The 12,397-nt window shown below is 39.5% G+C and overlaps 2 protein-coding genes across 3 annotated transcripts in view; one reads left to right on the forward strand and one right to left on the reverse strand.

Moving 5' to 3' along the window:
• Positions 1–12,397, forward strand: part of LOC134672117 (probable beta-hexosaminidase fdl) — a 183,678-nt gene that overhangs the window by 77,964 nt on the left and 93,317 nt on the right. Inside the window, exon 3 of the mRNA XM_063530031.1 lies at positions 5,857–5,891. The gene's annotated coding sequence lies outside the window, so the exon portion shown is untranslated. The remainder of the gene's footprint in view (positions 1–5,856; positions 5,892–12,397) is intronic.
• Positions 92–12,397, reverse strand: part of LOC134672102 (uncharacterized) — a 52,623-nt gene continuing 40,317 nt past the window's right edge. The window contains exons 4-6 of one of the 2 annotated variants that reach the window (XR_010099299.1): positions 3,352–3,435; positions 574–2,623; positions 92–512 (exon numbers count right to left, since the gene is read on the reverse strand). Coding sequence is in view for 1 of the 2 variants with exons in the window: in XM_063530014.1 (XP_063386084.1) it covers positions 2,528–2,623; positions 3,352–3,435 (180 nt within the window). In the remaining variant the exon portion in view is untranslated. Of the gene's footprint in view, positions 2,624–3,351; positions 3,436–12,397 lie in introns of both variants that reach the window. The other variant, XM_063530014.1, reaches the window with a different exon arrangement.

Here is a 12,397-nt window from a genome sequence, read left to right on the forward strand (position 1 = left end):
CGCATTTATGCGTTAGAGCGAGCAAGTGATATTGCTATCTCATTCTACCGCATGGCTGCGTCCCTTGGAGTGGCCGGCGCTGGCCCTTGTGTAGAGGAGCCATCAGACTTGTATGCCTCGAGTTTTCACCATCACTAGGCATAAATCTCACATACCCGTACGGTAGTACGACCTAGATCCTTCTAGAACTATTCACGCCGAGACGCCGCAGACAAAGGCACGGGAATATTATTAAGGCCCCTCACAATTTATTGTTAGGCTTAAACGCTGAGCTCACGTCAGAACTTTTTAGTGTATGGTAATCCGCGTTTTGCTGCATGCTTGTTTGGAGTTTGAGGATTTTAAATATAAATAAAAAAATTGGTTCTGGTGGAGAGAACTATGACATGGTCAATTGGTCACTTGTTTCAATTTTAATACTGATCCTGGGCCTCAAGCAAAAAAGTTCCTTTCCCATCTGACCTTAAGATTTTCATGTAGATACGCTAAGTAAATTATTCAAATGTGTTGTTCTCCGAATAGTTTTTAAACGCTGAAGCGATACATTTATTGAGTTTTAAACTATGCAAAGACAGACTCGTGAGATGAGATAAACTAGTCTTACTTCTAGTCAATCCCAAAGTCCCAACCTAATAACACATTCGAAATTGTATTTAAAATACGTTCCATTCTCTCGTCGCATCGCAGATATATGAAATGCGGATCGTGAGGTTATTCTTAAGCAGCTAGGATTTGTTGGAAGGAAGGTGACTGAGCTTTATTCCAATGGAAACCTAGCAGATGCGAGCCGGATGCAGAAACAATGTTTTGGCATGGTAGGCAATGTTTAGGAAGTTAACGGCATTCTTTTAAGCCTCAATGTGACAGTTAAATTAGTACACCTTAAGAAGTTGTTACACCTTCCTGTATTTAGTTTTTTTTATGATATAGGAGGCAATCCAGTAGACGAATCTCCAAACACCAAATACCAAAGCGGTTATAGTAACTGAGGGACACCGCAATCGTCACTAGGTCAGACACTATGTAGATATTCCTGCGTCCCTGTTACTAAATTCAGAAGGTGTAAAAAACTTTTTAACGTTCGAGTCGTCTTCGTTCGATAAACATTTGGAATAACAGCACTCGGAGTCTCAACTCTTATCACGTTTTGAGGATTGCCGATGACGCCGAGTGCACGCGACATAGTCTGACACTTAGCCGTGATGAATCGATAGCGTAGCGTGCTATCGAGTAGCGTAGCTACGAGATTCTAGACTAGCAGTTTAATTTTAGTCAGGATTTCGTATTGGGAAATGTTGAGAAAGTTCACTTTCAGACTGGCGCGTATGCCTAGGCCACTAAACGCATCGTTCGACGCCAACGCCCACCGCCATACATCGGCAAAAACTAATTTATGGCGGCGTCAGCTTGGAGCATGCGTTCCGTGGTCCCCGAGTTTGCGTTCGAGTCATCTGTACTCAGTAAACAGTTGGAATAACAGCACTAGTTATCACGATTTGAGGATTGACGTTGAAGCCGAGTCCACGCGACATAGTTTGACACTTAACCGAGATCAATCGATAGCGTAGCGCGATATCGAGTATAGCGTACGCCCGTACGGGGTTGTACACTGTAACGATTTTAATTTTTATCAAGATTTCGTGTCGTTGATAGTGACTTGTCTTATGAAGTTACGAGCAGCGCCACATTGACCACTCACGTTTGCAATTGTAAAATATAACCGTATTACTCGTATACATTATTGTATTGACTTGGGTTAACTGCGTAACTGAACTGAGGTATAAAAACGCTCGTCTAATCTTTTAGTTAAGTATATTTAAATATTAATATGCTGCGACTGATTATGACAAAACTACCCGAGGCCATTGCTCAATTTAAGGCATATGCCTGGGGACCCTGAAGTTGCTTTGACGCGATCATAACATTGGTATTTTTTAGCATCGCAAATCATTGCAGTTGGTCAATGACTCTGTTGTTTTCTATATTGTGCATACGGTATGCTACTTACTATAGGCCATCGCAAAATTTTGGGGTTTAAAGTGTGTAACTTAGCGCCACTTGCACCATCCCATTAATCCGGGGTTAAGCGGTTAAACCATTAACCCAGTATCAAATTGTACTGGTAACCATGGTAACTCTAGTTTTAACCGGTTAACACCGGGTTAGTGGTTGGTGCAAGTGGCCCCTAGTGTCTTTCAACGGGGTTTACAGCTGCAAGGCTATGTTGTCTTCTAGGTATACTATACATACAGCGCGCTACCAGAGCCCATTGCTGAGTTTTTCTTACGTCAGACAGGGTTACTCGTACGCTTAACTGTTTTTCAACATAAGAGCTACCTTGTATGAAGTCAGCCCTTTGTTTGTTGTGATCTACACAAACTGTACATAATTACATACAGCACTATAAGAGGCTCTGTCGCCCGAATCTCAAGCCCATGTGCCGCGACACCATATGGAATACCCATCTCTTTCTAACTGTATTGCTTAGAAAGAGTGCTACTGGGGTGCTGATGGGGTTCACGCGGGATTATAACTTAGTGTCTTTCAGCATCACGGCAGCTTCGTATGACGGCAGCCCGCTGTCGCAGCGCGGTTTGCAGCGGCTGCACTCTGTTGTCACCTCCTGGAAATATAAACCTTATTTACTGTGCGATAGAGTATGATTTTCCGCTTTGTTAAGCTTTTATTTAGCTTTATAGTGTGTATGTTCAGATCATATTGGAAGCTAAATAAAATAATTTATTAGTTAAGTAACCAACAAGACCAAAAATGAGATGGCGAAACGACCTGGACTCATTTTGTGGCGACTGGTGGGAGCATGCACAAAGCCGTGATGAGCGGCGAAAGACAGGGGAGGCCTTTGCCCAGCAGTGGGACACAATATAGGCTATACAAAAAAAAAGTAACCAACAAAATAAATACAATTCAAAAATCTTACAATCTTACTTACAAAATTACAATTAATGTAACCTAAACTCCTATCCTAAACTTAATCTAAGCTAAATTAGATCCGCGTCCCATTATTCGATTGAGCTGAAACTTCACATACATATGGGAAGTTTCACACATTTATACACACATACATACATATGTGAAGTTTCAGCTCAATCGAACCTACCATCGAGCCAACAATCGAGCCAACTTACACATGCGTGTAAGTTGGCTGACAATGCCATGGTATCAACGAGCTGGTCTGATAATGGACACAGGAAGTGGCCATAGGAACTGATAAAACAACGCAATCTTACTATATTTGGGTTTGTTAGCATTGTTTGGATGAGTATTAGTTGCCTGTTGAAAGAAAAATACAGTCAGCGATAAAAACTAGTATCATTAAAAAAATTGCTTTACCTGTAAGGAACAGTCCTTCGGTTCGGCGGGGCAGTCCACCACGGTGTCGTAGGCGGGGGGAGGGCCGGGAGGGGGTTCCACGACCTGCAAACAAAAATAATTCGTATTACAACCTGCAAACCTATTATGGATCGCTTTATCCACATTTATCCACGTGATAAAACAACTGTCACTTTTTAACTGCGGGATAGAAAGAGACGGACACCGTTTTATCACGCTGTCACTTACTGCACGGATATCATGGTCGCATTTTTATCACTTGTCATGTCATGCGACACTTTCGCACTTTCATACTTGTTACAGATGATATAAAGGCGACCATATTAGCCTTGCTGCAGTGAGTGACGGAATAATCGCGGCAGTAGATTAAATACATAAAGAATTAAACCACTTAAACCGTATAATTAGGTTAGTGTTAGGTTTAGAAATTGCTTGCTACGATGTTGATAATTTTAAGACGATATTTACGAGTAATTAATCTTAAACACTGGTAGGTACATTATTGCCCTCGTAAAACGAAACCGGGCTATATATACCGGGTGTGGCCTGTAACATGAGCAAAAAATTAAACTGTAGGCTGTACTCCTCATACTGACCAACATTTGTTCAGCGACTTTTAAAAATAACTTGTGGTTTGATTTTTAATACACTTTAAAGTTTATTCTTGGACGCAATATAAGTATTGCGAATTTTGTTATGTTTAAGGCGTGACAAGCAACGTCAATCACAATGATATGGCGTGGCGATGGCGTCCATTGAAGATAATATTTATTTTGTATGAAAAATAAGGAGTCTAAATACTTCATAATTTTTAAAAGTTGTTGAACAAAAGTGTCACCGTTTGAGGAGTACAATCTATGTTTTAATTATTTGCTCGTGTTACAGGCCACACCCGGTATGTACTCGTATATTACGCCTATGACTCACTGGTGTTTTACCTATACGTGATGGAGTAGAAGCCCTATAAAGTACTGAAAGCGGAGCCCCAGACAATTTGTACGCTTTTCCATAATAATAATTCACGTTATTAATATAATTGTAAGATCTACAGTTACAAAGCAATTATCACCCTGGTCCCGTACCTCTCCTGCGGAGATTTAAACAAATATAACCGCCGTATTCTCACAATGAGATACGTCAAATACTAGATATTGAAACGATATGGATTAGATATGTCAGTGTCAACCACGTGTCAAAGGTGACGTATTTGTTTGAAGAAACGTCAATTTTGACACTTGTTTGACACTGACATATCTAATCCATATCTTTTCTAGATCTATTAACTGACGTATCTTAAAGTTGGAATCGGGCCGTAACCCTTTCGCTATTTATATTGCGGTCAAAATTAATTTGACTTTTCCACATAATTAACCTTTTGTAAATAGCTATTGTAAATTTCGCTGTTATTAATTTCACTGTCAAAACAGTGCGTATATAATTGAAGAACCCTTGAAACCCATCTATTTTTGAAAGGTATATTTTTAACCTAATGTATGTATGTAACTAAAGGGGCCCACTGATTAACAGGCCGCCGGACGGTATCGGCCTGTCAGTTGTTTGGAACTGTCAAAATTTTGTTCTGACAGGTCGATACCGTCCGGCGGACTGTTAATCAGTGGGCCCCTTAATGTTTGTTTGTAGGTACGGGTCAAATCTTGCAAGTTTTTGACTCACTTCCCGGTTTCCGATGAAGCTGAAAATTTGCATGCATATGTAAGTCGAGTGACAATACAATATGATGGTACAATCGAGCTGATCTGATGATGAAGACAGGAGTTGGCCGTAGGTACTCTGTGATAGCTCCTCTACACTATGGGCCAGCACCGGCCACTCCAAGGGACGCATTTATGCGTTAGAGGGAGCAAGTGATATTGCTATCTCATTCTACCGCATGGCTGCGTCCCTTGGAGTGGCCGGCGTTGGCCCATCGTGTAGAGGAGCCATGATAAAACAGCGCAACCTAATTGTGTTTGGGGTTCTTAGAATAGTCTGGATGAGTATTAGTTGTCTATGTAAAGAAAAGTACAGTCAGCGATAGAAGCTTATACCAATAATTAAATTTTTGCAAAAACTTATTATTGGTCTAATTTTCATATTACTAACACTGAATTTGGGCTACAAAACCTTAATAAATAATTGTAGAAGGTTGTTAGGTATGAGATATTTATAGGTTAGGTACGTTAAGTTGGTCTTTTCTTAGGCTGTGATATAATAGTATGTCTTTTAGTGCAAGTTCAAACGGTTCTCCATATATATCATACAATTGAGCCTTCCCCGTAACTATAGGCACATATTTTTGTAACTCATTGTGACATATTTATTTTTATAGCTTTAACAAAATTAAAGAGGATCGACCGAAATATCCTGAATAGGTTTAAAATTACTGCTCTGTCTCTTTTATTTAGGTATTTGTTTTACTTGACTTGGCCCCCGCCAATTGCCCCTGCAATGCCCCCAAATGTCGTAACTACTTTCTTTTAATGCATAATTATCTTATTGTTTCAGATGCTGTTGAGGAATCGGGGTTGCATTGTGTAATGGTAAGTTAACAACATTATAGGACTGCTATGAAGTTTTGCAACTACCCATTAAAATGAAAAAAAAAACAGGCAACTATTGGTCCATAGATAAAAAAATCCTATTCAAAATAAATCCAATGAGGATGCAGTCAGTGCTCTATTTAATTAGCAGTTAATTGTGCTATTGGCAGCGCATAGACGTGTTAACATTTCCGTATACCACATTAACACAATGTGTGTTTTTGGCATTAAACATGTTAACATTATTACGGCAACTACTCGTAAGTATGCATCAAGGTGTGTGAGTTTTCGCTACATGCTGTAAAAATGCTGGATTATTGACATTTGCGACAGCAATGCAGTCGACAGCAATGTGCCGCTGCAATAAATACTGCAGCAGTAATGATGTTGCAGTCTGAATCCGAACGGTACAGTCGTCGTCAAAGATATGTTTACACTTTTAGCCTTATTACAAAGGAGTATTAAGTTGCCAAAGTGTAAACATAATATTTTTGACATCGACTGTACCGTAATTAGTGACCGCCCCATTTTACGCCATGTGTGCCTAGCCTAAAATTGCCACACAAAGTGTTTACAAAAACGACTGCCATGTGACCTTCCAACCCAAAGAAACTAGACCTTATTGTAAATATCAAGTGATATATCGTTCATAAATTCCGCAAAACTCGTTGGTACGTTTGTTTGAACCCGCAACTTCTGGATTGAAAGACACGATTAACGCTAGGCTACCAACGTTTCTGCTTAATATAAAATTAATTTTGGAAATCTTTGCTTCAACATTTCATATCGTAGTAGTAAAGTATGTAGTTTGATAACACCTAACTAATCAGTACTAAAACTGCCGCAGTAAAAAATATTAGTTTGCGTGCGACATTTATGAGACCATTACAGCTATAGTGAGTGTTTAAAACCCAAGTCACGTGAAGGTAACGTCACTATAAAATTGATTTATTACCTATTCAACGTCTTTTCGAATGGGATTTAGTACACAATTGGTACGCTTGAAATAGTTATTTATGATATTTCTTCTTTCTCGCGTTATCCCGGCATTTCGCCACGGCTCATGAGAGCCTGGGGTCCGCTTGACAACTAATCCCATGACAAATCATAAAACGTGAAGGAAAACATCGTGAGGAAACCGGACTAATCCCAATAAGGCCTAGTTTACCCTCTGGTACGTCAAAACGTAGGCACTAGTTTTTACGAAAGCGACTGCCATCTGATCTGACCTTTCAACCCAGAGGGTAAACTAGGCCTTATTGGGATTAGTCCGGTTTCCTCACGATGTTTTCCTTCACCGAAAACCGACTGGTAAATATCAAATGATATTTCGTACATAAGTTCCGAAAAACTCATTGGTACGAGCCGGGGTTTGAACCCGCGACCTCCAGATTGCAAGTTGCACGCTCTCACCGCTAGGCCATCAGCGCTTAGTTATTTATGATACAAGTGCGGAAAAGAGGAAATTCGAAACGAGTGGCGATAAATTAAAACACCACCGAAGGGATTGTTTTAAATCGACACGAGTTGCGAATTATCTATCCGCACGTGTATCGTACAACGTTTTACAGTATATATGGCCCTTTAAACTTTTGACATTTACACGAAAAGTGCTATTTCACGCACTAGTGCGGGAAAATGGGACCATATGTACTGTAAAAAATGTTACCTCTATAGTCTGTATCTTTAGGTATTTAAAAAAGAGTAATCAAAATCTACCCTCAAATGGCTTCTAAGCCAGTTGAGGGTAGATGAAAACATTACATGATAAAATAATGTAGGTTACAGTTAGGTCGTTCAGTGACAGATCCAGGTGGTTTTATATTTGGTTGGTTAACCAATTAAATGTTATAACTACCTACCCGAAAATGTACAAATTATTTGTTTACCTTTATTTAAGTATCTAAAGATACAGAGTATAGTTTACACTTTATGAATACAAGCCAAATGAAATTGAGGTTGCTGTAGATCTCCCTAGCAACCCCTACAGATTCCAGCATATTTACACATTCACAGCGGTGCTACGGTACATGGGTTTCCCGGTATGTAGCGAAAATGCTTCGTAATAGAGGCAAAAGGCAAAACGACAACGTGTCGTGATTAGCGCTAAATGGTTAAGGTACTTTTTCGCAGTGCGGGATTGCCAGAGCGCAGGACTTCAATAAATAAACTCTCCGCTAACAGTACGAACACTACGAACTGTTACATTTTGGACTTCATATTTAATCCGAGCAAGGGAAAGGTACCCACTAGGAATCCTCTAGATCGAGTTTAGAGCAATTATTTCATGCAACCGATGATGCCAAAATAGCGGGGGTGCGCGGGACGAGGTGAGCGAAGTCCCGTGCCGTGCCGTGATTGGTCCGTTCAAAGACACGGACGTCACACAAAGACACTTTCAACTCAAACATGGAGTAAAATTACCGTATGCGTGGCAGAGGGGGTAGCGCAACTATGCTCAGTCTGGAGGATGTTTTGTCTGTGGGTACCCCTAACAGCATTCTGCATTTCAGAATTTCATTAACAGAAAGTGAATGGCAGCAGCACCACTTAAACTTATTGCATCCATACGTTTTCACTCGTGTCGTGTGAAATCGTAATCGTAAAACACTCAATATAACGTCGTGTTTGTGAAATATATAACATTTCATGGGAATGGGAAATCTTTTATATTCATAAAGTAGAATTAAATATCTCGAATCGAACACAGGTAACTGGTAAAGTGATCGATGATAATGCATCCCATACTGCATGGTAACATATTCCATAACGGTAGGGTGGTCGGTCAGTTCCTTAACGTCTTATCTCAATGTGATGTTTGTTTCAAAAATCAGCCTTATGCTTGATGCATCAAGGTTGCATTTAAATTACACAGTTAAGTTAAAAATAGCTGATAGTCTAATCTAGCTGATAGTCGGGTTTCAACAAGCTACTTTTATTTATATCCTTTCAAGCTGCTCGTAAGCTTTCAAAGTGAAAACCTGCAGTAATTCTGCGTAAGTATATTTCAAATTATGTAATTCATAAATGAGCGTTTTTTTATTTTTTGACATTTTTATAATTATATTGCGACTTTTTTGTCACTTTTGTATTATTTCTACTCAGCATCACGAGCTGTTTCGATTCTAACTAATAGGATAAAAAAATATCCCAGAGTTTTTTCCTATTGTGTCACATACTTTGTATGGGGGTAACAAAAAGGAAATATTGAAAAATGTATGAAAATATTAGGACATTTTTTTTCTCCTATAAGGATGAAAAGGGCTCGCGATCCTGACTAGAAATAACACAAAAGTGGCAAAAAAGGTCACAATATATGTATAAAAATGGCAAAAAATATAAGAAACGCTCAAATCATAACAGGTCAAAAATAAAACAATTGAAAATTTGAAACCAATTTGATGTGGGCTTTTTTCAAATCAACTTCAAATACTGTGACGTATATAAGCCAACTGCCTACGTAAAATTCGCCCACACGATGCACACAAATAGGTACTTTCATTTGCAGTACCTACGTCATAATTTAAATCTGGATTTAACCCACATAATGCCCATTGGGTCGTTTTCAGCACACATTACGAAACTCGCTCCTAAAAAGTTCAGAAACTACTGAGGTATACTTACTCGTAAGAGCGCTGGTGGCCTAGCGGTAAGAGCGTGCGACTTGCAATCCGGAGGTCGCGGGTTCAAACCCCGGCTCGTACCAATGAGTTTTTCGGAACTTATGTACGAAATATCATTTGATATTTACCAGTCGCTTTTCGGTGAAGGAAAACATCGTGAGGAAACCTGCATACATCTGCGAAGAAATTCTAAGGTGTATGTGAAGTCCCCAATCCGCATTGGGCTAGCGTGGGGACTATAGCCCAAGCCCTCTCGCGCTCGAGAGGAGGCCTGTGCCCAGCAGTGGGGCGTATATAGGCTGAGATGATGATGATGATGATGATACTTATGGTTACAAAAAAGTTATCGCAAAGCTCGGTTTAAACTTATTATAAATGCACTCTAAGCTTAGGTTACTTAGGCCCACTTGCACCATCCCACTAACCGGGGTTTAAGCGGTTAATCCGTTAACCCAGTGTCACTTTGTACTGGTAACCATGGCAACTCCTGGTTTAAGTGGTGCAAGTGGCGCTAATACTGAAATAAAATTGATTTTCATTGACAGAGAACAATATTTAAATGTGAAGTCAATCAGACTACATGAAAATAAATGCTCTTACCAGGATTTGAACCCGGGAGTTCCTGTATTATAGGCAAGGTTACTACCGATTAGACTGCCGACCTATGCATCCAGGCATTGAATAATCGAATTAAGCAAGCATTCGATTCGACCGTACCAACCGTATCGCACAAGAGTCGAGCAATGCTTCACCCTTACCATGAGTTTGCATTTCTTCGTTTTACCTAATTAGGTATAGAAAATAAATAAAATTTAATGAACTCCCTACACAATGTAACGGATGAACGGATTTTGATAAGACACGTCAAAGAACCACCGCAAGAAAACCTGCTTACAAATAATAAAACGCATACATACACACGCAACAGTAGTCAAACTAATAACACTCCTCTTTTTAAGTCGCTAAATTACTATTAGCAACGAAACATAATCACAGATACAAGATATACAGGGTCATTTTTGGACCGTTAGCCATACTGTGCGAGGTGATTAGGTAGGTCATACTGAACAATTTTTTCTATGGCACCAACCCCGAAATCCCAAAAAATATTTGGCCTTCCCATAGAAAACGTCGACATCCACTCGACCAAAATCTATGAAACGGCCAAAAAAAATTTTTGTGATTTCGGAGTTGGTCCCATAGAAAAAGTTGTTCAGTATGACCTACCTAATCACCTCGCACAATATGGCTAACGGTCCAAAAATTACCCTGTATGTTACTTAAAACGTTCGTGCTTTTTGTTATTTCAGTATGTCGTTTTAAAATGAGAGCGTGAGTTTGATTGTAAGGCGGTGAGTGCCGTGCATTGGTGCACTAGGAACTAAGACCGCTGCAAACTCATGGTAAGGGCACTTGACTCTGGCAGCGACGGCTATCACGGCACATTGCTTCGGCTAGAAATTAAACCGGGGAATTTAAATGATTAGACGTGTGCATTGCAGCGATTTGCCCCTTTCACCTCGGCACCGCATCGTTGCAGTGCTCTGCAAGTACTATTTGTTAGAGAAATACCTAAGTATTCGTACTAATGTCACAGAATAAATGATAGTAGTACTAGGTACAGCAGGTTTACTCTCTAACAAAACGCGTCTATTACGGTAGATAACTATGACTGCACATAGGTACTATAGATAGGTACTGCTAGACACCAAAATTGGTGTGGGCCGCATGTACTTGTAGCGAAGCAATGAAATCTCGGCGTGAGCCACGCCCACGCCTGCTAATGTTTGGAAAAGTTAAAAAATATCAAGCAAACTGTCTGGAAAGTTAATTGTCAGCAGGAAGGAAACATAAATTGAACTTTAAATATCTGTTGTTTGAAGTTTACCGACTGAAAAATCGAAGAGTCGATTTAAAAAACAGAAATCCTTTCAGATTCCTTCAATTTCTTATTTTGGAAGTAGGTGACCAGTGATCTCGGTTTGTAATATAAGTAAAATACCAAACATGTAATATGGTAAGTATTAATGTCTATCTAAATTTAGACCAGATTTAGATCTTCATAGTTCACCGTCACGGCGAGTTGTGTGCAATGCACCGATTCGCAGGTTTAAACCCAAGCGCGTATCACTGAAGCGAGAGCATTTAACGACAGGGAAATTCTTGTATGCTGGGGGCTCTTATTGTACTTTTTTTTTCTTTATTTAGCTTCAGTATAAAACGACGTATGTTAAGAACATATAAAAATTTTATTATGTTCTATTACTCCAATACGGATGAGTCAAATAGCTTCATGTGTTTATTTTTTATATTACGCTAGAAGTGCAAAGTGAAAGCTATATATGTATATATAAAGATTACAATATACATATTATAATAGTATTAAAATTATTCAAATCTGACGATTGGATATATGTAGTAACTATGGGCACTTAATATTTAAGTGATATTGATAAAACCATTCTTCAACTGCGCACCAATTTTTGGCATTTTACTGCCAAATAAGCTACTTTTACTACGTTAGCTGCATGAGTTCGGCACTTCGGCACCTAATTGATCGGCACAATTAGGCAACTAAAACTAAACCGGCCAGCAACAAGTCCGTTTCAACTGTTCGGCTCAATTCCGGCCGAGGATTCTCATTGAGGCCCGAGCGCGGGCGAGTACAGTCCTGTAATGAGTACGTAATAACAATTTGTAATTTATAATTTTGTAATTTTCTCCCCCTTCCACTGCAAAAAAATACGCATAACAACACCGTCAAGAATATAAAACTCAAACTGTTTTGTTTCTCTACGGGACATCCTCAGGAGATGCTACAGATGATGACGCTTCGATATCCGCCAAAGGAAGTCGTTTTCCTGTACTAGCTGAACCTATATT

The sequence above is a fragment of the Cydia fagiglandana genome, chromosome 16 (assembly GCF_963556715.1).
Source record: "Cydia fagiglandana chromosome 16, ilCydFagi1.1, whole genome shotgun sequence".
Lineage (NCBI taxonomy): Eukaryota > Metazoa > Arthropoda > Insecta > Lepidoptera > Tortricidae > Cydia > Cydia fagiglandana.